The sequence below is a fragment of the Vulpes lagopus genome, chromosome 7 (genome assembly GCF_018345385.1).
Source record: "Vulpes lagopus strain Blue_001 chromosome 7, ASM1834538v1, whole genome shotgun sequence".
Lineage (NCBI taxonomy): Eukaryota > Metazoa > Chordata > Mammalia > Carnivora > Canidae > Vulpes > Vulpes lagopus.
In genome coordinates this window covers 21579992-21606351 of record NC_054830.1, presented here as the reverse complement: position 1 = coordinate 21606351, position 26360 = coordinate 21579992, and the positions used below count along the sequence as shown (strand labels likewise).

Here is a 26360-nt window from a genome sequence, read left to right as displayed (position 1 = left end):
TTTCTAATATTTAGGGATTCAGCAGAAATTATTACTGATATCTGTTCCTCCCCACATTTTTTTTATTGAGTTATTTTTAAAGGATTACCTTTTTCCATTGATGGTAACAAGAATTTGTCAAATATTCCTCTAAATTTTGGTGTACAGATTTAAAATCTTATCTAAACACACTGATTTTTCCTTCCTTTATAAATAAGTGCTTAGATATTACATAGTAACTATAGAAGTTCATCATTCTTTGCTACTTTGTTCCTTGTCCTTCATCTTTCTCCTTTAAAAAATGGGGGAGGGGTGGCCTTTACCCTCTATAAATCTCTAGAAACTCATCAGTTGTTATTAGAATCTTGGTATCTTTGTTATTTGGAAAGTATTTCCTGCCCTCATTGTAACAGTATGGTACAGATCACTGGTTGTAGAAAATACAAAATTTAGTAGAATAAATTATTTGACTTAATTAAATTCATGGAGGCTTATAGAGTATTGATCTTAATAAAAAATTTGGGGAAATGTGAGGACATTTATGTACCTTGGATAAAGGTGTGCTACAATGTAAGAATATTGTTTTGCAGAGACCTTACTGTAGAAGAAGCCTGGATTTGGAGTCAGAAAACCTAAAGCTGCATTCTGGTCACAGTATTTGTGTGACTTTGGGCAAAGGCCTTAATCATTCTGAGTTTATTTCCTAATCTGTAGAGTAGGATTCTAAAATCTCCCCCATGTACACAGAGAAATGATTGATAAACTATGAAGTATTATATATGTATGAAGAGTGTCTAGAGGATCATGTACTGAATCACTGATAAGAGAACCAAAGATGTTTGTTATCGTAGAATTCAAGGCATTTTCTATTTAACTCAGGAGAACTATGGGAAGACCTATTTGGTGTAAGAAAAAAAATCATAATTATAGTGGACAGTTATTATTAAAACCAAGTCTAAACTGTGTTTAAAATAAGCGATATTTTTGTTGAACACAAGTGTTTATTAAACATCTAGTACGTGTCTGTCTTAGGATATATCTGGAAAAAATAAGACAAAATGTGTTTGCATGGAGTTTACATTTTAGGGGAGAAAGACAATAAATATGAGAAATAAGTAAGTGGTATGGAAAAAAAGAGGAGAGTTGGAGGTATTGAACTTGAGAGCAGACTGGGATCCTGAGAAAGAGTAGTTCTGTGGTAAGTGTCATTGAAAAAGTGGTATTTGAAGAAAAGCATGTGGAGGGGTAAGATAACTAGATTCTGGGCAAGTGGTCCAGACAGAGGTCTTTAGGTAGAAGCGAGAGAGTGACAAGCTCAGTGTGGTTAGAGCAGAAGCAAGGGAAGAGGCAGAGGAGGTGAAGGCAAGGAGAGCACCTATCAGCCAAAGCTTTAGTGGCCTTACTAAGGGCATTGGCCTTTACTCTGGGGGACTAAATCCTTGGAAATGTCTGAAAAGAGAAGGGATATGATCTGACTTGAATTTTTTGTTTACAGATTTTAAGTGTCAACAATATTTAATGTAGTTATTTTTTGAAATGGAAATAAAGAAGTAGCTAACATTTCTGCAAATTAAACAGTGATTACAGGGTTTTTTCTTCTGTCAAATCTAAGGTCAGCCTCACCTTACCATGGTTTTACCATTGTGAATCGACTGAATATGCACAATCTGGTTGAACCAGTGAATAAAGATTTGGAATTTCAGCTCCACGAGCCATTTCTTCTGTATAGAAATGCAAGCTGTGAGTATGCCTGTTTTATTATGATTCATATATTTACAATTAAAATTGAATGACTATAGCTTCTATCATCACATTATTGCTGGAGTTTCAAGTACAATAAAAAATATAATCTGTACTCTTAGGGATATGAAAGAGACTTTTACTAAGACTTTACTTTTATAGACCTTTTAAATTGGGCTTCTAAAATTGAAACACTTTTATATACAGTAACTTTTTGTATTGTAGTAAAATATACTCTTCCATATAATAGCATTATATTATACTCCTGTTGCTTGTTTTATGAAAATAAGTTTCACCCTTTGTTTTGGTTGTGACACTGTATTATTGGCTACCCATGCCCTTGAGCAACAGAACTTAGTTTGAGAGAGACAGGATGAGGACTGATATTTCTATCCACAAAGAAAGTACTATCTTTGCCCTTGTAGTGATATTTTTCAATGTATTTATTGAGTAGCTACTGTGAACAAGTTCTGGGCCAAGAGCTATTGTACTTTAATGTTAATCAATAACCTGTGTGGGACAGACAAGCAGTTAGATGAGCTGAGACTCAGAGGTGAATGGCAGCTCCCCAGTTGGAGAGCGAGGATGATGACCCTTTTTTCTGTTCCCTAGTTCCAGGTTCCTTTCAGGCATTTTACAGACTTTTGAGAAGGGTTGCATACAGTCCACAAAGTTAGAATGGCACTTTCAAGAAGTTAAGATACAAAAAAAGTATCCTCAGGTCCTGTATTTCAGCATGGGTGTTGAAGGTATGAGTGTTTGAGACAGAAGAGAGACTGTTTGACACTGACTGTGGGTAGGTCGGAGCTGGTTATACTAGTAGAGCGACTGTAACTATCATCCATGGAGATTGCTGGAGAAATGTTACTTCTCACTTAAAAAGGAAAAGTGAGGGACGCCTGGATGGCTCAGCGGTTTAGCCCCTACCTTTGGCTCAGGGCGTGATCCTGGAGCCCCAGGATCAAGTCCCACATCGGGCTCCCTGTATGGAGCTTGCTTCTCCCTCTGCCTAGGTCTCTGCCTCTCTCTCTCTCTCTCTCTCTCTCTCTGTCTCTGTCTCTCATGAATAAATAAAAATCAAATTTAAAAAAGAAAAAAAAAAAGGAACAGTGACTACAAAAAATAAAAATAAAAAAAGGAAAGGTTACTGTTTGGATTTCATTTGACTACAAGGTAACTAGTACCAGAGGAATGTCTTTGGTATGAAGTATAAGAAGCTCTGGAAATTCTGCATCTTTTAGTTCCCTGAATGAGGAATGGTGAGGCCTATTTCAGAGCCGGAAGCCCCAAATTCTTCCCTACAGCTCACATTTTAAATATCTAAGTGAAATAGTCTCTTGATTTTTCAGTGAACTGCTTGTCCAGATAATTCTCCTCTGAGATTTTAACTTCTGGCAGCATATTGGAAATGCTTTTTAATACCTTAAGTTCAGATGGACTTATTTAAATTAATGTAATAATAGAATTACTTCAGATGGCAGTTTTCTTTGTGCTGAACATTCTGTTAAAGGGGAAATTCTGCATTGGAACACAGATCCATATATTTTTTTTTAATTCTACTCTTTACTACCTGGAAACCTAATCTAGCTATTGCTTCTAAGAAAGGTTTGATTATTAAAGTAGTCAGGAGGGCACCTGGGTGGCTCAGTTGGTTAAGCATCTGCCTCCGGTCAGGTCATGATCCCAGAGTCCTGGGATCGAGCCCCACATTAGGCTCTGTGCTCTTTGGGGAGCCTGCTTCTCCCTCTCCCTCTGCTACTCCCCCTGCTTGTCCTCTCTCTCCCTCTCAAATAAATAAATAAGATCTTTAAAAAAAAAAATTTGTAAAAGGTAGTCAGGAAAATTATCAGACTTATGGATTCAATTATTTAGTATAAGCCTGATATGAATCATAGTATTTCTTACACAAGCAAAGGTTTCTGTGCAGTTAAAAGTGCAACATAACATAAATATAATTAAATCATGACTAATCAGGACACTTGGGTTAGTCAGTTAAGTGTCTGCCTTTGGTTCAGGTCATGATCCCAAGGTCCTGGGAGCAATCCCCATGTCTGGCTCCCTGCTCAGCAGGGAGTCTGTCTCTCCCTCTCCCCTTTCCCTGGCTCATGCTTTCTCTCTCTTTTTAATATATTTTTTTAAAATAAAAGAAATCATGACTAACCAAAACTTAAGTAATCAGAGCCTCAGTTATCTGGAAATATTTCTATAGTCCATGTGTGGAAGAAATGAAGGCAAATTATAAGAAAATAAGCTAATATTAGGTTTCATTTTGTAAGAATCTAGCAAATATCGCGAATGTTAACATGGGGTCAGCATTAAAAAGTCAATTTTCTGTTACTTTAACTCCACTCTACTATCATAGATTAATTTGTTGTCATAAAACCTGAAACCATCAGTAGTGTTTATTATGTTAATTAGAATATTCTTGAGCAGAAAGGTACATTAACACATTTTATTTTAGAAAGATTTTCAATAAGAAGTTAAAATAAAGGTTTTCTTAGTTGAACAGAAAACTCACTTAACAAGGTTGTCCAGTTCCCCAGTTAATTGAGGCACTGAATCATCTTCTAAGGGGCCATACAGTTTCTGGTATTGCTAATTAGAAATTCAGTAGCACATCAGCTTGTTTTCAGACTAGAGAAAGGTCTGAAAAGGTCAAGTACAACACTGTGGGCATATTAGAAACAGTCTACAAGAAGAGCTTGGGGAAGGTATTTAAAGGAACAGCTGTATTGGGGAGAAGTGACAGCATAAAGTGATTCTGGGAGTGTGAAGGCCTCTCTCGAGTATATGTTTTGTCTACCTAGTCTTAAATGTGGAAAATAGTCCTGTCAGGTCTGCAAGCTGTTGAGTTGTTAAGGGATTTGTTCTTTAAACAAAAAGTTAATTAGTGTCTGAGTGTGTATACAGGTAATTATACCTGATTCTGTAGCTGCTCTGTCATTTTCTTGTGAGAAATACTGCTGAGACATCTGACCCATTTTACTCATGGCCCCTTCAGATCCAGTTTCTTTCACTCAAGTCAATTTTTAGTTAATAGGAAATTGAACTATAATTTTTCTAGTTCTAAATTGTTTTGATTTGATTTTTTGGTTTTTATGTATATAATTCCTCCCACCCCCAAAAGGAAAAGTAAAATATTACAGAGAAAATGCTTACACTAGCCAGAGTCTTAGATTTGATGATTCTGTTGAATATTTTGGAAGCCGTATATTTTTCTATACTGATCAAGAGCCTTTCAGCAGCCAGGAGACTGCAATGGGGGTTGGGAAGATTGCAGATTCTGTAGTTAATTAAGCAAAAGTGTGGTTCCTAACACCCTATTTCTGACTTACATTGAGGAAACAAGAGTCCCAGAGAAGTTAAGAACTTGCTCAAGAGTCACAAGGATGTGTCGCCTGGGTGGCTCAGCATTTGAGCATCTGTCTTTGGCTCAGGGTGTGATCCTGGGGTCCCAGGATCAAGTCCCATATCGGGCTTCCTACATGGAGCCTGCTTCTTCCTCTGCCTATGTCTCTGCCCTCCCCCACCCCCCGTGTCTCTCGTGAATAAATAAATAAAATATTTTTTTAAAAAGTCACAAAGAGGGCAGCCCGGGTGGCTCAGTGGTCCAGCGCCGCCTTTGGCTCAGGGCATGATCCTGGAGACCTAGTATCAAGTCCCACATCGGGCTCCCTACATGGGGCCTGCTTCTGCCCGTGCCTCTGCCTCTCTCTTTCTCTGTCACATGAATGAATAAATAAAAAAATATTTTTTTAAAAAAGTCACAAAGCTTATAAGTGACGTAGGCAGCATTCAAGTCTTCGAAATCCATATTCTTTTACTCAGCTTCCATAATAAAATCACTTCATTATCCACATTCTGAAGTGAGGCTGTCCTGTACAACTCTGCAATAATGGAAATGCTCTATATCCATCCTGCCCTAAAGAGCAACCACCAGCTAAATGTGACTGCTGAGCACTCAAAGTGTAGCTAGTGCAACAAGGAAATTTTCTTTTCTTTTTTTTTTTTTTTTAAGTTAATTTAATCAGTTTGTGTTGAAGTAGCCATGCGTGGCTAGTGGCTTCTGTATCGGACAGCAGAAATCTAAAGCATGAACCCATGTTCAAACACACCCTTGTACTGTGCCAGACCTGAATTAAACAAGCACTACGGGAGCTTTGAGTTCAATTTTTATGCCTCTCATTTAGTTATTCTTTTTTAAAATTTATAAATGATTTCTAGATATAAAAGCTATAGATGTCCCTGAGGGGGGGCTTTGCCATGGTAACACTCTTTTGGCATGCAGTTTAATTTTCAGAAAAGAATTCTATTCTAGGCTTTGCCATTTTCAGGCTGTAACCTTGGATAAATCACGTAAACCATTAATCTGACCTACTTATCTTAAAAGGGCATCATATACATGAAGGTATTTTATCAGGCACTTACAAATATAAAATATTACAGACACGTGCCTCCATCTTGGACCCAACCAAATTATCTTTATTGTGAGAGAGTCACAAGGATTTTAATATTATCCAGGTTCTCTTATAACCTAGGCCCATCGTGTCCTTCTTCCCGTCCCTTTTGGCTAGCACCATGACAGTCTGGAGACTGTGTTTACAGATATTATCTTCAGATGTTATAGGGGCCATTACTAGATAGCCTGAGGTGTGATAAGTTGAAAATATATACATAATAAAAATGAGAAATTTTAGAGCATACGGATTTTTAAACTCTCAACAGCAGCAATTCTGATTGGTGGATTGTGGTGTTCATTTTGATCAGTATACTGGAACGTATAGCACCGTCCCAGCTAAAACTTTGTATTAGTTTAATGATGTTTAATTTGTGGACACCTCTCCCTAAAAAACTGATGATAGTTTTAATTTTATCTTTGATTAGTTGAAGAAACATAGTTTTTTACTACTTAAACACAGGCATTGCTACTAATCCACTAAACTTCTGTTTTCATTTGTAAGGAAAATCCATTCTAACTGTATTATAAAATCATTCTTTGGAGACTCTGAACTTCTAGAAGTTCTGTGGCATATGTATGTCAAAGAAAATATCCTTCAGCTCCTGTCCAACAATGTCATAACAGGAAATCTTTATCCTACAAACATTTAGAAATGCTGTTTAAAATACTAAATGCATAGCTTAGCCAAAAAGAGAATAGGAGACATTGCAGTGGGCCAGCATCAGAGTGAAAACTGAAAGCTGAAGTGAGAAGCTTATAAACCAACTGGCTGCCAGCTATTAGGATTTCTTTTTTTTTTTTTTTTAATTTTTTTTATTTATTTATGATAGTCACAGAGAGAGAGAGGCAGAGACATAGGCAGAGGGAGAAGCAGGCTCCATGCACCAGGAGCCCGACGTGGGATTCGATCCCGGGTCTCCAGGATCACGCCCTGGGCCAAAGGCAGGCGCCAAACCGCTGCGCCACCCAGGGATCCCTAGGATTTCTTAGGTATGGAGTTCTCCTCCATATAAGGAGCCCATGACAGTTACATGGGGTCAGGAGACAAGGCCTTGAGCTCTCACAGGTGAAGAAGTGGAGCTGAGACATGCATACATACATAACAGCCAGGTCCTCTAATGAACTATATATGACTTAATTAGGAAGATATCAGCCCGGGGCAGCCCAGGTGGCTCAGCGGTTTAGCGCCACCTTTAGCCCAGGGCCTGATCCTGGAGACCCAGGATCAAGTCCCACGTTGGGCTCCCTGCATGGAGCCTGCTTCTCCCTCTGCCTGTGTCTCTGGCTCTCATTCTCTCTCTGTGTCTCTATGAATAAATAAATAAAATCTTAAAAAAAAAAAAAAAAAAAAGGAAGATATCAGCCCACCAACCTAGGAGGGCAAGGCAAACCTCTCTGTCTCGGTGTGGTCTATGGGTTACAGGGAAAAAGTCTCCCTCAGTAATTGTAACCATTAGCCTTCTCCAATACAGATTTGGGGTTCAGCTTATACCATTCACTTGGTGTAATTTCTTATTAACACCAAAAAATTAACATAAAAATTGATCCTCAGCTGGTAAGTACTCTAGGACACCTGGCAAAGGCAAATGCAAAATCCTTCTTAAGAGACCCCCAGATTGCCTGGGGATCTCATCAACAAGCCTCATGGTCCAAAGTTACTAAATATATAAGGAAATAATACACAATCAGTGAAAGGTAGAATATAACAAACAACAGGAGTAGCCAACCCTTCCACAAAACTTTAGTGAAATGATCAGATAGAGACTTTAATGGATGTAAATGTCAGTTGTAGATTATTAAAAAACTGACAGGTAGCTTTGAAAAATAACCAAGTCCAGTTTCTAGAAATTAAAATTTTAATTATTGAAATAAACTCTTTATCTGGACTCTAGTTAATTTGTAACAACAGAAAAGAGAATTGGGAAACTGGAAGAGACACTGAGGGAGTTTTCCAGAATGCGTCCAAGAAAGGAAAGGAAATAGAAAATCTAACCAAGAGGATAGTATTGGAAAATCTAACACATAACAGAGAAGAATTTCAGAATGACAGAATAGATTTAAGAGGACAGTACTTGAAGAGATTATAACTAAGAATTTTCTAGAATATTTGAAAGTCAAAAATCTCAGATTTAGGAAGTAGAATAAGGCACCAAACATAAAAAGTAGAAAGAAATATGCAAAGTGACAGAGGCAACCAAAGGCTACTTGAGATTGATTATTTACAAGGGGCATCAGTTAAACTAACAGCATTTTTAGTTGCAGCTACTGAGTTTGGAAGACAAAGGAAAAATGTTTTCAGAGTACAGAGGAAAAAACAACCCATACTTCAATAATCCAGGAGAACAAAATAGACATTTTTCAACAAAAACAGAGCTTTTGCCTCTAGCAGCCCCTTGCTATAGGTGCTTGGAAAGCAGTGCTGTCCAACACAGTAGCCACTAGCCACATATGGCTGTTGAGCACTTGAAATGCTCCTAATGCAACTGAATTTTTAATTGTATTTAATTTGGTTCAGAAATAAGAAAATTGTGGGGCGTCTGGGTGGCTCAGTCGGTTAGCTTAAGTGGCTGACGATCTTGATCTCGGCTCAAATCTCGATCTCAGGACTATGAGTTCAAATTCTGCATTGGGCTCCACACTGGGTGTGGAGCCTACTTAAGAAAGGGAAGAAAATTGAGCACAGAAGAAAGAAATGAAGTTTACGACCTATAATGGGCAAAGAAAGGAGATAAATCAAAATAATGATGGACTGTATAAGACAGCAAAATGACTAGTCTGAATAGAGGTGTTAAATGTGAAGCAAAGGGAAACCTGGGTGGCTCAGTGGTTGAGCATCCCGGGGTCCTGGGATTAAGTCCCACATCAGGCTCCTCGCAGGGAGTCTGCTTCTCTCTCTGCCTATGTCTCTGCCTCTCTCTCTCTCTCTTGAACAAATAAGTAAAATCTTTTTTTAAAAAAAAGGGTGAAGCAAAAATACTAGACACCGATAGCATCAGGTAAAAGCACTTTAGACCTAAAGCATTCCATAACTGGGGTGAGAATAGATAAATTAACCATAGATTTAAATAAACCGTGTGTGTTCAAATGATTCAGGGTAACCACTGCAAAACAAATGTAAGGTGTCTTCTAAGTCAGTGCAAACCAGGGTGGGGAAAAAAGTGAGCGGACACCACATGGAAATAGAAAGCCCAATGTGAAATGGCCGAAATAAATAAGTCAATAAACTAGAACAAGATGTTGAGTGAAGTAAAGAGCCAGTTTAAAAAGATTCTGGGACTGGATGATGATACAGAATTTGAATAATGCTGTTTTCAAAAAACTTAAAACTGAAAAACCTGGAAAGATTGAAAAGTAAAGGGATAGAATGCAGTGTATCAAGCAGCTGTTAATCAAACAAGGCTGCTAAGGCTATGTTAGTCATACATGATAGATTTCAGGTGAAAACCAGGGTAAAAGTTGCCACATAATGGTAAGAGGATTGATTTACCTAAAAAATAAAATGATTCCAAACTGGTATGTACCTAGTATATGTTAGAAATATATATCGAATGTTAAAAATACCTAATCATAATGAGAGATTTTAACAGGTCACCTCAGTAATTGACAGATAAAGCAATTATTAAATATTTAAACAGTAATAGTTAAAGTTGATCTAAGGGACATATAAAGATCCCCGCTTCCAACAATTTGAGAATTTGCAATTTTTTGAATACATATTAGAATTTTATAAAAATTACCATATATATAAAACAATTACCATATATAGGCTACCCAGCCAAAGAAGTTAAGAAAAAAAGAAATCTGGTTTAAGTCAAAGGAAAATGCAGATGAGTAGCAATTAATTACAGAACATAGAAATTGCAGTAGAACAGAATGAAATCAACAACAAAAACTCTAAAAAAAAAAAAAAAAACTCTATAACCTGATTGATCCGACAGCAACAAAATGGAGAGGGGCATAATGGGCAACATTAGGAATAATGTATCTATTTTTTATATATTGCACTAATTATAGGGAATACACATTTTTTGAAAGCAAAAAAATCACTATGAAGGACTTTTTGCCTATACATTTAAAACAGATTATACAGTTCCCTAGAAAAAAGTGTAACAAAACTTACTTGGGAATAAATAGATCTGAATACACTCCCAAACAATAAAATGTTGGGTCAGTAGTTTAAAATCTTTCCCATCGTGTTTAAAGAAAATGCTAAGAGGAATGTCCTATTCAGGGAACACTACCAGAATGGTTATTCTCCAGGTAGAGAGACTGGCCTCTGAAAAAGCAGATATAGGATCTATACGTTTCTGATATTATCACAGGACACTTGTACACTCTTGTACAGTGAGTGAGGAGATCATGCTTCTATTATCCACTGTTCATTCCTTCAACAAGCATTTGGCAAGCACCTGCTACAAGCAACATAACCTTACTAAGTATGCTTCTAGAAGGTACTTTCCCTTTGATTTCCATTTCTGTGGGTACCTCTTTATGACTTAATTATGAAATGCCCCAAGAATATTCTGTAAAGGGTTTTTGTTTGGTTTTTGGTGAGCAGCAAAGGAAAGTTTATTGAAGCATAGTAAAGTGATAGTACAGAGGAAGGGGACCTTAGAGGGTTTCCTCTCTAAAGGGTTATGAGCAAGTTCTTTAATGCAAAATTTGGTATATGAATCAACAAAAAAGTAAAAGCAAGCAAAATTGGTTTTTCTCTTTGTTACAGCTAGGCAGTCTATATCGTAACCCCTAGTTAATTGAAAATACTAAAGATGTGTGGTCCTAGTAAGCTCTATATAAAATCAATTCTGACATTTAATGATTTCCTTTTGCAAAAACTATTTCAGTATTGTCTTTTACTTTGTTTTTAAACAAACAAGCTGATTATTTAACTCAGACATAGATTTTATTCACTGATACTTATTGAAAATCTGTCATTTACCAAGTAGTTAACCAAGTACTACACCATTTTCATAAAACTATTGTGTATATTTTAGTTATCTTTTTTAGCCCTGAAGTTCTGTTGTATTTTCTTAGAGAATTAATAAGCAGAAGTCATTAAATTATGTTAGAACTTTTAGTGTCAGAACTCTACCTTTCTAGTAAGGATGAAGATTCTTAATGAAATATGTTACTCTATTAATCCCAGTGCTATGAATATTTACTCCTAAAACAGCTCTGTTAATTAGTGATAAGAATTAATAATTTAAGATCTATGATTAGAAAACTATCAGCTGTAAATTTGAAGGATTAAGCCAGTAGTATTGAAAATCTGATCCATCAGAGAGACCATGGGGGTATTTACATTTTTGTTTTTACCTGATCATTTTTAGCAGCAACACTGATCCATTAATTAGAAGAGTATACAGTCTAGTTTTCTTTTCTCACACCTTTGTTCCCTCCTTAGATCAGTGTGTGATCATGGTTTTAGCCAAAAAATAAGTGACATTATTTTTACTTTATGTGAATGTAGACTTGGCATTTTTTTACTGAAAGAAACAAGGCAATTTTTATGTTTTCTCCATCCAGCACCTTAAGGCTCAGATCTCCCACTGAATGCCGCTTTTCAATTTTAAAACGTTTTCTATAACCCTAAAGTGCTTTTGGAAAAAACAAACAAAGTTTGTTGCCCTATAACCTGCTTAAACAACAATCAGTATAACAAGCAATTGAAAATAAAAATATTATTACTACTTAATATTTTTAAGAACTTACCTCCAAAAGCCTGTGAGAAGTACCCCTTTGTTTCCGCTTCACTTACAACTTTTCCTTTATATCGGGCATCAGTCTCTTGATAGAGAACATTTTTAATTAAAATTAGATCACTAGAAAAGGCAGGGTGATTCATTTCCAAAGTGTTGAAAATTCAGCTGCCAAATGGAAAGTTTTAGTAGAAGAAATACTGTAGTGTGTACTTTTTTTTTTTTTTTTGTCTCTGCTTGCCCTTTCTCAGTTCAAGGGCAAGACTCAGAACAGTAGAGATGGTAGGTGGCTATTGGCATTTACACAAATCTTCAGACTTAAAGCACAGTGCAGGAAATGTCCTTGCAAGAGAAGTTTACAATTTGTCAAGTCAAAAAATGTGACTTCCACCTCCAAACTAAAAGAGGAATTTATAAACAATTTTAAAAGCTCCACAGTCCATTCTCTATGATCTTTGAATTCAGCACAGTGCTTCTTGACCAGCCTGAAGAAAGGCAGGCAGTCTTCCACCATCAGCAGCCTCACTGCTGTGGTTGGTGTGACTCTGTTATCAGTGAAGGAGAAAGGATCTGTGGCAACTGCATTAATCTGGCCTTCTGGACAAAGATAAGGAAAGAGCCTCACTGTTGCCACATTCGTAGAGTGAAGAGGTAAAAACACCATGAAAACATAGAGTGACTTGGACTGCAGGCTGACCTGGTGATGCTGTCAGGTCAGATGTTTCAAATGTCTGTATTGCTTTCTATCTGTTGTAGGCCTCTGTTGAGTGTTCTAGGAGAGCCTCTAGCGGAACCTTTACTAGGTACCTTCTGGCTAACTTTGTTTGTTAGTCCTGAACGTTTCAGAATTTCCGAAGCAGTCTCTTCCCAGTGTATCTCATTAAGTACTGGCTTCCCCCCCCCCCCCCCCAAGTTGTCAGGTAAAAAGCAGTTTTATTTTTTTATGTGTTTGGTGTTATCCTAGTTATAATTTTTTTTTAAGATTTTATTTATTTATTCATGAGAGACACAGAGAGAGAGGCAGAGACACAGGCAGAGGGAGAAGCAGGCTCCATGCAGGGAGCCTGATGTGGGACTCAATCCCGGGACTCCAGGATCACACCCTGGGCCAAAGGCAGGTGCTAAACTGCTGAGCCACCCAGGGATCCCCTTACAAATATTTTAAAGTCAACAATGCATGCACCATTTATCTCTTTTAAATGATGAATGTTTTCTCTTTTGAGAACTAGCAAAGGAAAACAACAGTTACTTACAGCTAAGTGGCAGAAATGTATTCTTAATATGTATGTATAATAGGTTTTCATCTTATGTTTACACAAGTTCACTTTGGAGGTAAAAATTGAAACATAGAGTAACCACTAATCCAAGAAGATTTGAAGCCATTCTGGGTGGGCAGAAGAAACTTCAAGACTGAGCCCTTTGGGTTCAGTCCCCTGGAGGTTCCAGGCAAATCTAAGTTACTTAGAAAGTCACTATTTCCAGGTCTGCTCAGGGTTTTTGATTTTTGTTTTTAATTAACAGGAAGGCATGGGATAAGAATTTGCTACCAACATTTTAAAATAAGGATATTTTACACACACACACACACACACACACACACACACCTGGATTTCTAGCTTTCCTTCTTGTGAGCAAACGGCTGTGGGCCTCACAGCTCCTGCATCCCTGCAAGCACTGGTAGTCAGCAGGAGCTCTGGGTGCGTCCAATCCCACCACACCCTTTGTCTCTTAGACTCTCATGGGCATTTGCCGTATAGCCCTGGTTTGGATGATATCTTAGTAAAGTGATAGAAAAATATGTAGGAAAGAAGTTAGGAGACAAAGGAAGAACTCCTTTTTCTAGAACACTATCTGAACTATTTCCTGAAGCCTTATGTGTAGATTTTGGGGAGCCCAGAAGACTCCATGGAGGCCAGGGACCATTGTTCCCACCTTTTGTAGTCCCGTTATAAAGTGATCATTTCTGTGTGGGACACGGATGCATAGACTACTAGGGGTCGAGTAGGTCCAGCATTTGGCATACCCATAGTCAGTGCACATGTAGGGGAGGCTCTGCCTAAAGGAGTGGCAAGTACTGTGTGGCAGTTGTGGCAATAAACCCTGGCAGCATACATAAAAACCCTAGTGTGACTCACTGTTTTATTTGGGGTGGCCCATTATTTAAGAATAGAAAGTTTGTAATTAGGAATGATCAGTCGGGCGGCTCTGGTGGCTCAGCGGTTTAGCGCCGCCTTCAGCCTGGGGCATGATGCTGGAGACCCAGGATCGAGTTCCCATGTTGGAGTCCCTGCATGGAGCCTGCTTCTCCCTCTGCCTGTGTCTCTGCCTCTCTCTCTGTGTCTCTCATGAATAAATAAATAAATAAAATCTTTAAAAAAAAAGTAATGATCAGTTAGTTATGATGTTCTTGGGTTTATTTTCCTAATTTCCCCCCAAAAAATTCAGTGATCATTTCATATGTCTGAATCCTATACTAAGATTACAACCTTAGAAGGGACTGTGGAAGCGGTGTTGCCGGTAAATAGTTTTAGACTTGATATGTAGAGAGGGATACCAGATTTTAAAATAAACCAAAGAGCTTATAGAATAGCGGTTTAAAATGTCTTGGCCTATGTCTTTTAATCAGTTTTTGATAAATAGACATCACAATTTAAATTTTAGAAAGTGTACTCTTTCTCTACCATGTTAGTGTTCATTGATGTTTTAAGATAAGTGTTTTGGGCAGAACAGGTAAGCTGCTGAGGTAGCTGAATCCCCTTTACCAGCCCTACATACAGATTCATGGAGTTTCCTTGCCTGTGTGCCATTTGCCAAGGTCTGTCAGAATCTGAGGCTAGTCAGGCTTTGGCTCCATGCCCTTTGTCCTGTATGCATGTGTTCTACCTTCCACTCAGAGCTTTCTCTTCTCTCTCTTTCTGACACTTTTAATGTTGATGTGGAGCTATCAGGGTTATTCTTGTCTTAAAGGAAATGATCTGTCCAGGCAGAGGCATTTGCTTTCACTGGCCAGCTTTTTTACTAGCTAGGACAGGCTTATATTTATATAATCTATTTCATTCTTACATTAGTTTTATAATCAGAAGGATTTTCCTTATGTCTAGAGTAAATGTTTTGGCTACATTCAAAGCACATTTCTTGTTTTTCTTTCCCAGTGTAAGGGATCTTTGTCAGTATCGTCTTTAGAAATTTTATAACTCTTAACACCATTGCCAAAAAGCTTTTATCAAACCCCCTTTTCTGCTTGGCACCATACTGAGAAAATCTCCAACCTCCTCAAATCCTTTTAAAAAGTAGGTCAGATCTAAATAATAAATGAATCAAAAAGACAACATGTGCATGAGAGTGATTCCCAGCTCTGTTTTTGTGACATTTCACAGTATCTTAGTCTCAAGAGATTTTTACAAAGGCTCCAAATTAATTTGGATTTTCTTGATCTTGTGCATGCCAAATACCATTCCAGATGAGAAGTAGAATGAGATGTAACATCAAATCATAATAGGCTGCTAGGTCTTAAAGAGGGCTCCCTGGGAAATGGAAAACACTTAACCCCTCAGCTTTTTAAAATTTCTCAATATTAAGTGATCTAATACTTTTATTCTTTGTCAGTTTTGTTTTTCACACTTTCAAAAGATGCTGTCATTTAAAAAGCAAAGGAAACATTTAATTTTGGATAGTCTTTTCTACATTTTGGTATTTTTCATGGAAGTACAACCTAAAGATAATCAGATGCTCTACCACACTCCCTAATTCTTCAGTGACTTGCCTGTCTGTACAGCATGACTTACTGCAACAGCTGTTAACAGCCACACTATATGGTGGGGGTCCAATATCTAATTTCCTTTCATCTTGAGAAAAGCCATTTATAAATCAGGACGCCATTATTATTTGCCAGAGCAAAATAATACTGTATTGTCAAATCCTTAAATCTTCTGTGCTGTAGTTAATCAAGGAAAATTATTTCAGGATGTTTCAGCAAATGAATTATTCACAGAATGTGTTGGGCCTTAGAGTGGAAGTTCTCTTGAGGGAGGAATACTTGGCTTTGGCTTAAGGACAGGTCCTCCATGGTCTTAGCTATCTGGAAACTTGTCTGTCTTTCCTCACCAGTAACAGTGACAGGCTCAGGGGCAGCTCCCAGGGCCTTCTTGCCAGTTGTATGTATGAGCATTTGATATGTTGGCAGACAGAGCTGATTCTTGGATGCGTGTCTGAACCTCTACAGGTCTACTTTTGGCAGAATTGAGTGTGACTCTTATCCTTTACCCATTAAGCTATCGTTATGGCTTCCTTATCTTTATTTCTTCTGCAAACATGCCTTTGAAAGTGTTTGGCTCTTTCTTGGCAGTTTATTTGATAATGTACAAGAGTGGAAGGCATGTGTCTTATTTCTAAATTATAGTGTATTTCTTCAAAGGAAAAAAGGAGGATGTAAGTGAAGTTTTGTCAACATAAGTTGACAGCTCTGTTGGGCTTATTTTGATTATCAATATGAAATTCTTGCTTAAGAGCTAGGTTTGCAACTCCCTATGAAAACATTACTAAATGCCCCTGTTTAGCCCAGAAAATGTTGTGTTCTTCTCTGAGCCTGGCATATTGCATATCATAAACTTTTTCATTATTATAAGTTGTATGGGTGTGTCCATTAGAGGAAAACTGGAATCTTGTATTCGGATTCTTGTGTTTTGTGTGTTCTTTAGCCAGCCTTGAAAGAGGTATATTTAAAGAAAGATACTTGTATTTAATTGCCATATATGGAGTCTTTTCAGAGCCCAATCTGATTTACTCTATGTAGGAGCAATCCTTAACTGTGAGGAATAGGAACATAACTAAGAGCCTGCAGCAGATAATGTTTAATAAATATCTCTTCTGTGTTCCTTGTCAAAGGGCTGTCAAAGCTAAATTCAGTCTATTTACTTACATCATGTAAAATATTCCAAAATTACTTGTTATTCCTCAGACATTGATTCTGTTTGAAGTTTGGTGGTATTTTGAAGTCCTGTGAACAAAAAGAGGAGCTGTGAATCTGGGTCTAAACATGGAAAACTATTCACAGCAGGCTGAATGATGGCTCAGAAAGCAGAAGCCAGCCTGGGTACCTGGTGGTAGTGTGCAGAGTTACCTGCAGGACACATCGCCATATGTGGAGCCCAGCAGTCAAGGGCAGTTTTAGTGAAACTAGAGAATTTCTCCACCAGAATTTCTCTTATGAACAGGGTAGGAAAAACAGTCATGTTCATGATCTTCATTCATAAAATGAAGCCATTCACTCACTCTGTATGTAAATGTTTACACTCACTGTATAATGACAATTGAAAAAATCCAATTTCCTTCCAAAAGGGAACTTTAAAGTTGTGATTCGCCATGAAGTTTTTTGTAGAATATAATGACTGTAATTCAGAGTGAAACAAAATATTTGCCATTAAAATAGCTTTTATTGTACACAGAAAACTTTAAGGCATTAATGAAAGAAATTGAAGAAAACACAAGTCAATGGAATTGCACTCTATTTTCCTGGATTGGAAGAATTAAAATTGTTAATATGTCCATACTATCTAAAGCAATTTATATATTGAGTGCAATTCATATAAAATTTGCTGTGACATTTTTCACAGAAATAGAACAAACAGTCCTAAAATTTGTATGGAACCACAAAAGATCCCCTCAAAGTATATTTGAGAAAGAAGAAAAAAGCTAGAGATACCACATTCCCAGATTTCAAGATATAAAGAGCTTTAGAAACCGAAACAGTATGGTACTGGCACAAAAAGAGGCACGTAGATCAATGGAACAAAATAGAGTGCCTAGCAATAAACTCACATATATATGGTCAAATTAATTTACAACAACAGAGCCAAGAATATACCAAGGGGAAAAGAAAATCTTTTCAATAAATGGTTTTGGGGAAATTGGACAGCTACATGCAAAAGAATGGAAATGGTCCACTATCTTACACCATACACAAAAATAAATTCAAAATAGATTAAAGATTTGAATGTAAGATGATACCATGAAGCTCCTAGAGGAAAAAATAGGTAGTGAGCTCCTGGACATTGGTTTTGGCAGTGATTTTTTTGGAGTTGACACCAAAAGCAAAGGTAGCAAAAGCAAAAATAAGTAAGTGAGACTATATCAAACTAAAAAGCTTCTGTACAACAGAGGAAGCCATCAACAAAATGAAAAAGCAACCTACCAAATGGAAGATAATGTTTGCAAGTCATATACCTAATACGGAGCTAATATCCAAATTATATCAACTCGTAACAACTCAGTAACAACAACAACAACAAAAAATCTGATTTAAAATGGGCAGAAGAGGGGGATCCCTGGGTGGCTCAGCGGTTTGGCACCTGCCTTTGGCCCAGGGCGCGATCCTGGAGACCCAGGATCAAGTCCCACATCGGGCTCCCGGCATGGAGCCTGCTTCTCCCTCTGCCTGTGTCTCTGCTTCTCTCTCTCTCTCTCTCTCTCTGTGTGTCTATCATAAATAAATTATTTTTTTAAAAAAAGGATTAAAAAAAGTTTATTTAAAAAAATAAAAAATAAAAAAATAAAATGGGCAGAAGATCTGAATAGACATTTTTTTCAAAGAAGACAGACAAATAGCCAACAAGTACACGGAAAGGTGCTCCATATCACTAACATCAGAGAAATACAAATTAAAATCACAATGAGATATCACTTCACCTATGTTAGAATGGCTGTTATCGAAAAGATAAGAAAGAACAAGTGTTAGTGACAATGTGGGGAAAAGCAAGCCCCTTGTGCACTGTTGCTGGGACTGTAAATAGGTGCATCCACTATGGAAAACATTTTAGAGGTTCTTCAAAAAAAAAAAATGAAAACAGTAATTTAAAAAGATATATTCACTCCCATGTTTATTGTAGTAGTATTTACAACAGTGAGGATATGGATACACCTAAGAGTCCATCAGTGGATGAATGGTTAAAGAAAATGTATATATACAGAATGGAGTATTATTCAGACATAAAAAAAGTGAAATACTATCTTTTGCAACAACATGGATGGACGTTGAGGGTATTATGCTAAATGAAATAAATAGAAAAAGATAAATGCTTTATGATCTCACTTACATGTGGAATCTTTTTTTAAAGATTGATTTATTTTTAGAGAGAGAGCGTGGGGGTGGGGGAGCAGAGGGGAGAGGGAGAGAAAATCCTTAGACTCAGCACTGAGCGTGGAGCCCAACATGGGGCTCAATCCCACAACCTTGAGATGGCGACCTGAGCCAAAACCAAGAGTCGGATGCTTAACCAGCTGTGCCACCTATGTGCCCCATATATGTGGAATCTTTAAGGGGAGAAAAAACAAGCTCATGGATATGGAGAACAGATTTATGGTTGCCTGAAGCAGGGGTAAGGAGGTAAAATGGGTGAAGGAAAGTAAAAAGATACAAATTTCTAGTTGCAAATGAGTTAAGTCATGGAAATATTAGTATAGCATGTTACTATGGTTAATAATATTGTATTGCATATTTGAAAATAGCTAAGAGTAGATTTTGAAAGTTCTCAGGACACCTGGGTGGCTCAGCAGTAGAGTGTCTGCCTTTGGCTCAGGGTATGATCCCAGGGTTCCTGTATTGAGTCCCGCCTCAGCCTTCCTGCACGGAGCCTGCATTTCCCTCTGCCTATGTCTCTGCCTCTCTCTCTCTCTCTCTCTCTCTCTCTCTCTCTCTCTTTCTTTCTCTATGTCTCTCATAAATAAAAATCTTTAAAAAAAATCTTGAAAGTTCTCATCACAAGAAAAATAATTTTGTAACTGTGCATGATGATGGGTATTAACTGTACTTACTGTGGTGAGCATTTTACAATATATACAAAAATCATTATATCATATACTTAAAACTAACAATATTATATCAATTATACTTCATTATTTTAAAAGATTTTATTTATTTATTTGAGAGAGTGACAGAGCAAGCATGAACAAGGTGGTGGGGGGATGGGCAGAGGGAGAGGGAGAAGCAGACTCCCCTCTGAGCAGGGAACTGATGCGGGGTTTGATCCCAGGACCCTGGGATCATGACCAGAGCTGAAGGCAGATGCTTAACCACCTGAGCCACCCAGGCACCCCCAATTATACTTCAATTTTAAAAAAGCTTCTCACTGGTTTTTTCAATTAATGTATATTAATATATATATATCAATATATTAATACATGTTGACACTTCAAGTAATAGTTAATGAAAAGGATCTTTAAAGTCTCTTTGTTTTAATTTATTTGAGAGAGAAAGTACGAGCCAGGGGAAGGGACAGAGGGAGAGGGACAAGCAGACTCCCCACCAAGCAGGGTGAGATGCAGGGCTTGATCCTAGGACCCTAGGGCTATAACCTGGGCCAAAGGCAGATGCTTAACCCATTGAGCCACCCAGGAGCCCCTAATTAAAGTTTCTTGTCCTAGCATTATATTTCCTATATTCTGTCATCCTTTAATTGTGTAACTTTTAACTTAATTACTTCTACTCTATGTGTTACTTTGGTCTTCAAGCCTAATTAACTTTTTTTTGAAGCTCATTAACTTTGTTTCTATAAAAAAAATTCATTTCATGTGATGAGGCAGTGGCTGTGTGATGTCAAGACTACTGGCCTAGGAGTGGGAACACCTAAGTTCTAGCTACAGTTTTAAGACTTTTTTTTTCTGATTTTTAATAAGCCACTTAGTCATTCCATGAAAGTGCATAATGAGACTTCTCATCCAAACAAAATGGCATAGATTTGTCTCTCCTTGCTTCTCCCTGTTAAATACAACTACAAAACCCAGAAATAACATGAGAAAATCAGAAGAACTCTGGAAGGTGGAAAGAGGAAGACCCAAAACTGGCAAAACACAACAACAGGGTCTTAAAACCCTCTCACCCAACAGAAGGAGGAGACCCAGGCCTGATATTTATTGACTTCTAACCTAGCAGCACAAGGCAGATCAGGTAGGCTCATCCCTCTCCTAGACTGAGTAGGAGTCCTGCCAACAATATCAAGTGAGCCCAGAACAATTGACAGGAAGGATTAGAAGCCCTACTGACAGTAAGTGGCCACCAAAGGTGTGCTTTCCCTCCCTTCTATGAAGGGGAGGTATAGTTGTGGAGGGGGAATCACATCACCAATCTAGCCTGGGAAGCAGTCTTGTCTGTGAAGGTCAGAGGCTCCCTTCCTCAGGAGAGGCACACCAGGTGGCCTAGCCAGGAGAATTCCTCCCACCCCTACAAGTGACACTGGCTAAGAGACTACTAAATTCTCACTTGAAGAAATCTTAAAAAGAGCAAATAAGCTCAAAACATACAGAAGTAAGGAAACAATAAAAATGAGAGCAGAAGAAATCAATGACATTGAAAATATGAAAACAAAAATTAAAGCTAGGTTTTCTGTATTTTAAAAATGGTCAATAAAATTGGTAAGCCTTTAGCAATACTGACAAAAATAAAAAGAAGACACAGAGTACCAGTATCAGGAATAGAATAGTGGATATCACTATAGATTCTTCAGACATTAAAAAGGCAATAAGCTAATGCTATGAACAACTTTATTTTCATAAACTATTTGATAACTTAGAAGAAATGGACCTTGAAAACCCAAATGATAGAACTCAACCAAGATAAAATAGATAACGTGAATAGTTCTTTAGCCATTGAAGAAATGGAGTTAATTTAAAAGAAAAAGAAATCTCCAGGCCCAGATGGTTTTACTGGAAAATTCAAAGAGGAATTAACACTAATTTTTACACACAGCTTCTTCCAGAAAGCAGACAAGGAGGGAACAATTGTAAACTAATTTCACAAAGCCAGTATTACTCTGATACCCAAACAAGGCAAAGACAGTACAAAAATAAATAAAACTACAAAGCAGTATCTCTCATGAACTAGGTTTAAAAAAAAAAAAAAAAAAAAAGCCCTCAACCAAATATTAGCAAACTCCGCAATACAGAGAAAAGAAATATAAATGATGCCCAAATGGGTTTAATTCCAGATCTGCAAAGCTGGCTCAGTATTGAAAATCAGTTTAATCCACCATATCAACAGACTAAATATGAAATAGAAATATCACATCATATTTTGTGTTTTTTGATACAAGAAAAAAATCATATGTCCATTTATGATAAAAATTCCCAGGTTGAGGGCAGCCCCGGTGGCACAGCGGTTTAGCGCCGCCTGCAGCCCAGGGTGTGATCCTGGAGACCCTGGATCGAGTCCCACATCAGGCTCCCTGCATGGAGCCTGCTTCTCCCTCTTCCTGTGTCTCTGCCTCTCTCTCTCTCTGTGTGTGTGTGTGTCTCTATGAATAAATAAGTAAAATCTTTAAAAAAAAAAAATTCCCAGGTTGAGAATAGAAGTGAACTATGTCATCTTGGTAAAGAGCATCTACAGCAAACTTACAGCCAACGTCAAATTTATAGTGAAATATTGAATGTTTTCTAAGATTGAGAAAGAGGCAAGGAAGAAAAATAGGCCTACATATTAGAATAGAAAGGGGAGAGAAGAAATTAATAAAAGTGTTATTCACAGATAGGAGAACTGTCTAGGTACAAATTCCTGGAACTCGTGAGTTTGGTGTAAGGTATGAGGATACAAAATAACACTCAAAAATTAGTCACAACTAAAAACTACCATTTAGGAATGCCTGGCTGGCTCAGTCAGAAGAGCATGTGACACTTGATCTCAGGGTTGTGAGTTTGAGCTGCATGTTATGTGTAGAGATTACCATTTATAATCCGTACAAAGAAAATTAACTACTTAGGCTTAAACTTAACAAAACATGTACAGAATCTATGTACTAAAAATTACAAAATACTGATGAAAGAAATTAAAAAAAAAAAAACTAAATAAATGGAGCGTTAGACCATACTTGTATATTGAAAGACTCCACATCGTAGATTCACCTATTCCCAAATAGGTTGGTAGGTTTAAAGCACATTCTATCAAAACCCCAGCAAAGTTTTTGTAGGCATAAGCAAACTTACTCTAAAATTTATGTAGAAAGGCATAGGCCCTAGAAGCTAAAACAATTTGGAAAAGATACATAAAGTGGGGGGAATTATTCTACCCAATATTAAAGCCTACTGTATTGCAATAATAATCAAGACAGCGTGGTACTGGTGGAAGGATAAACGCATAAATAAATAAGATAAACTAAATCTGGATATGGACCCACACAAATATGCCCAACTGCTATTTGACAAAAATACAAAAGATTCCTCAATAAAGAGAGGAGAGCAGGGACCCCTGGGTGGCACAGTTGGTTGAGTGTCCGATTCTTGATTTCAGCTCAGGTCATGATCTCAGGGTCATGAGATCAAGCCCCAAGTCAGGCACCAAGCCTGAGGAGTCTGCTAAAATTTCTCTCTCCCTCTCCCTGAGCTTGCTCATGTGCTTCTCTCCCTCTCTCTAAAATAAATCTTTAAAAAAGAGAGAGAGGAGAGCATTTTCAATAAATAATGCTAGAACAGTTGGACCAAAAATAAAAGAATCTTAACCTAAGCCTCTTTATACAAAAACTAACTCAAAATGGGTCACCAGCTGAAATATGAAACTGTATATAAATCATAGAAGAATTTGGATCTAGGTGTCCATTGTTTAAAAATTCCTAGACTTGACACCAAATCATGATCCATAAAGGAAAAACTGATAAATTGGGCCTTGTCAAAATTAAAAACTTTTACTCTAGAAGGACCTTATTTGGATGAAAAGCTACAGACAGAAAATATTTCCAGACCACATATCCAACAAAAGACTAGTATCTTGACTATATAAAAAACTCATAAAATGTAACAGTTAAAAAGTCAATTAGAGGGCACCTGGGTAGCACACTTAGTTGGGTATCAGACTCTTGGTTTTAGTTCAGGTCATGGAATTGAGTCCTGTGTCAGGCTCCACACTCAACTGCTTCAGATTCTCTCTCCTTCTCCTGTCCCTCCCACTCATGCTCTTTCTCTCTTTGAAATAAACATTTTTTATAGGGTTTTTTTTTTTTTTTTGAGATTTTATTTATTCATGAGAGACAGAGAGGCAGAGACACAGGCAGAGTTCGGAGAAGCAGGCTCCATGCAGGGAAGCTGACGTGGGACTCGATCCCAGGACTCCAGGATCATGCCCTGGGCTGAAGGCGGCACTAAACCACTGAGCCACCTGGGGTGCCCAAATAAACTTTTTTTTTTTTTTTTTTAATCAATTAGAAGAAGCAAAAGACATGAACAGACATTTGACTAAATAGGCTATTATGTATGACAAAGCATATAAAAAGATGTTCAGCATCCTTAGCTATTAGGGAGATGTAAACTAAAACCACAGTGAAATGCCACTGTATACCTATCAGAATGGAGGAAGTTAAAAATAGAACAAATGTTGGCCAGGATGCAGAGAAAACTGGATTGCACACACATTGCTGGTAGGAATATAAACTATCCCAAACAGTCTGGGGAGCAGGTTAAGAGTTTCTTACTAAACTGAACATGCAACTACTATGACACAGTAACTGTTCTTTAGGGCAGTTAGTCCAGAGATGAAAACTTACATTCACACAAAAAACCTGCACGTGAACATTTATAGTTGCTTTATTCATAATAGCCAAAAACCAGAAACCCACCATGTGTCCTTAAGCGGATAAATAGTTAACAGATACATCCATACCATAAAATACTACTGAGCAAAAAAAGGGGAGGGGGGGCAGAGAGGAGTGAACTATTGATGCAAGAAACAACTTAGATGAATATCCAGAGAATTGTGTCAGAAAAGTCAATCTCAAAAAATTGTATACTGGATGGTTCCATTTATATTATGTAACATTCTTGAAATAGGACATTAAAGAAATGGAGAACAGATTAGGGTGTTTGCTAGCGGTTAGAGATGGGAGGAGGGTGTAACTATAAAAGGGCACAAGGGATCCTTGTGGCCACAGTGTTCTGGATATTGAGTGTATCGATGTCAGAAGCCTGGCTATGATATTACGTTACAGTTTTACAAAACATTACCATTGGAAGAAGCAAAGGATGCATATATTCTCTGTTCGTGTTTTACAATTGCATGTGAAGCTGTAATTATTTCAAAACTAAAAGCTTAATTTAGCTTTTTTTTTTAAGATTTTATTTATTTATTTATTCATGAAAGACACAGAGAGAGAGAGGCAGAGACACAGGCAGAGGGAGAAGCAGGCTCCATGCAGGGAGCCTGACGCGGGACTCGATCGCGGGACTCGATCGCGGGACTCGATCCCGGGTCTCCAGGATCACACCCTGGGCGGAAGGCAGCACTAAACCGCTGAGCCACCCCAACTGCCCAGCTCTCTTTCTTTGTCGTGCCAAGGAAGATCCTGGTGTGGCTGTGGGCCGCCACCCCACCCAGTAGTACCATAAGGACAAGCCATATCCAAAGGCTCACTTTTGCAGAGGTGTCCCTGATGCCAAGATCTGCATCTATGACCTGAGGCCTAAAAAGGCAAAAGTGGATCAGTACCTACTATGTGGCCACATGGTATCTGACAAATATGGGCCCTCCTCTGAAGTCCTGGAGGCTGCCCGAATTTGTGCCAACAAGTTATTGGTGTAAAGTTGTGGCAAAATGATTTTCACATCCAAGTGTGACCCTACCCCTTCCATGTCATCCATATCAACAAGATACTGTCCTGTGCTGGGGTTGATGGGCTCTAGACAGATATTTAGAGCACGTTTGGAAAGCCCCAAGGCACAGTGGTCAGGGTTCACAGTGGCCAAGTCATCATGCCCATCCTTACCAAGCTGCAGAGCAAGGAGCATGTGATGAAGGCCCTACAAAGGGCTGAGTTCAAGTTCCCTAACCACCAGAAGATCCACATTTCCGAGAAGTAGAGCTTGCTAAGTTTAATGTAATTGAATTTGAAGATATGATGGCTAAAAAGCAACTCATCCCAGATGGCTGTGGGATCATATACATCCCTAATGGTGACCCCTTGGACAGGTGGCAGGCTCGGCACTGATGAGAATTGGCACTATTCCCTGCTTATTCGTGCCCACCAATAAACCCTACTTCCTATCTTAAAAAAAAAAAAAAAAAGCTTATTTTTAAAAAAGACATAATGATACCTGCACTTCCTGTACCAGTCATAAGTGTGAAGGGAGGTACACCCTGGACCAGGCTGTGAGTGTCATGGTGGGTGTATCTGGTAATAGCAGGCCCTAGCTGTCCTTATGTTTATTTTGGCTTACATATTCAGTATCACTACTCCATCTTACCCAAAAAAAAAAAAGTCATTTTTATATATTGTTATGTTTAATGATAAGGTTCATTTACCTATTTACCAAATGTCTTTTGAGGATTTTCTTAGTGGTGGTCACACCATCCATGCTGGGAAAAAAATAGGAAAAGTAAGAAGTATGAGAGTCCAGCCCTGGCATTTCCAGTTCCTGTGGGAACGGTGTTGGTCATGTACTGGGTCTGGAGCTGGTGTCTGTTTTGATTAGAACTAATTCCATATTTCACACTTCAAGAGACTGGTAGAGGTTCT

At 37.9% G+C, this 26360-nt stretch overlaps 1 protein-coding gene and 1 pseudogene across 1 annotated transcript in view; both read left to right on the top strand.

Moving 5' to 3' along the window:
* Positions 1-26360, top strand: part of DCP1A (decapping mRNA 1A) — a 63489-nt gene that overhangs the window by 4019 nt on the left and 33110 nt on the right. Inside the window, exon 3 of the mRNA XM_041762827.1 lies at positions 1592-1719. Within this exon, the coding sequence (XP_041618761.1) occupies positions 1592-1719 (128 nt within the window). The remainder of the gene's footprint in view (positions 1-1591; positions 1720-26360) is intronic.
* Positions 23390-26062, top strand: LOC121494514 (annotated as a pseudogene).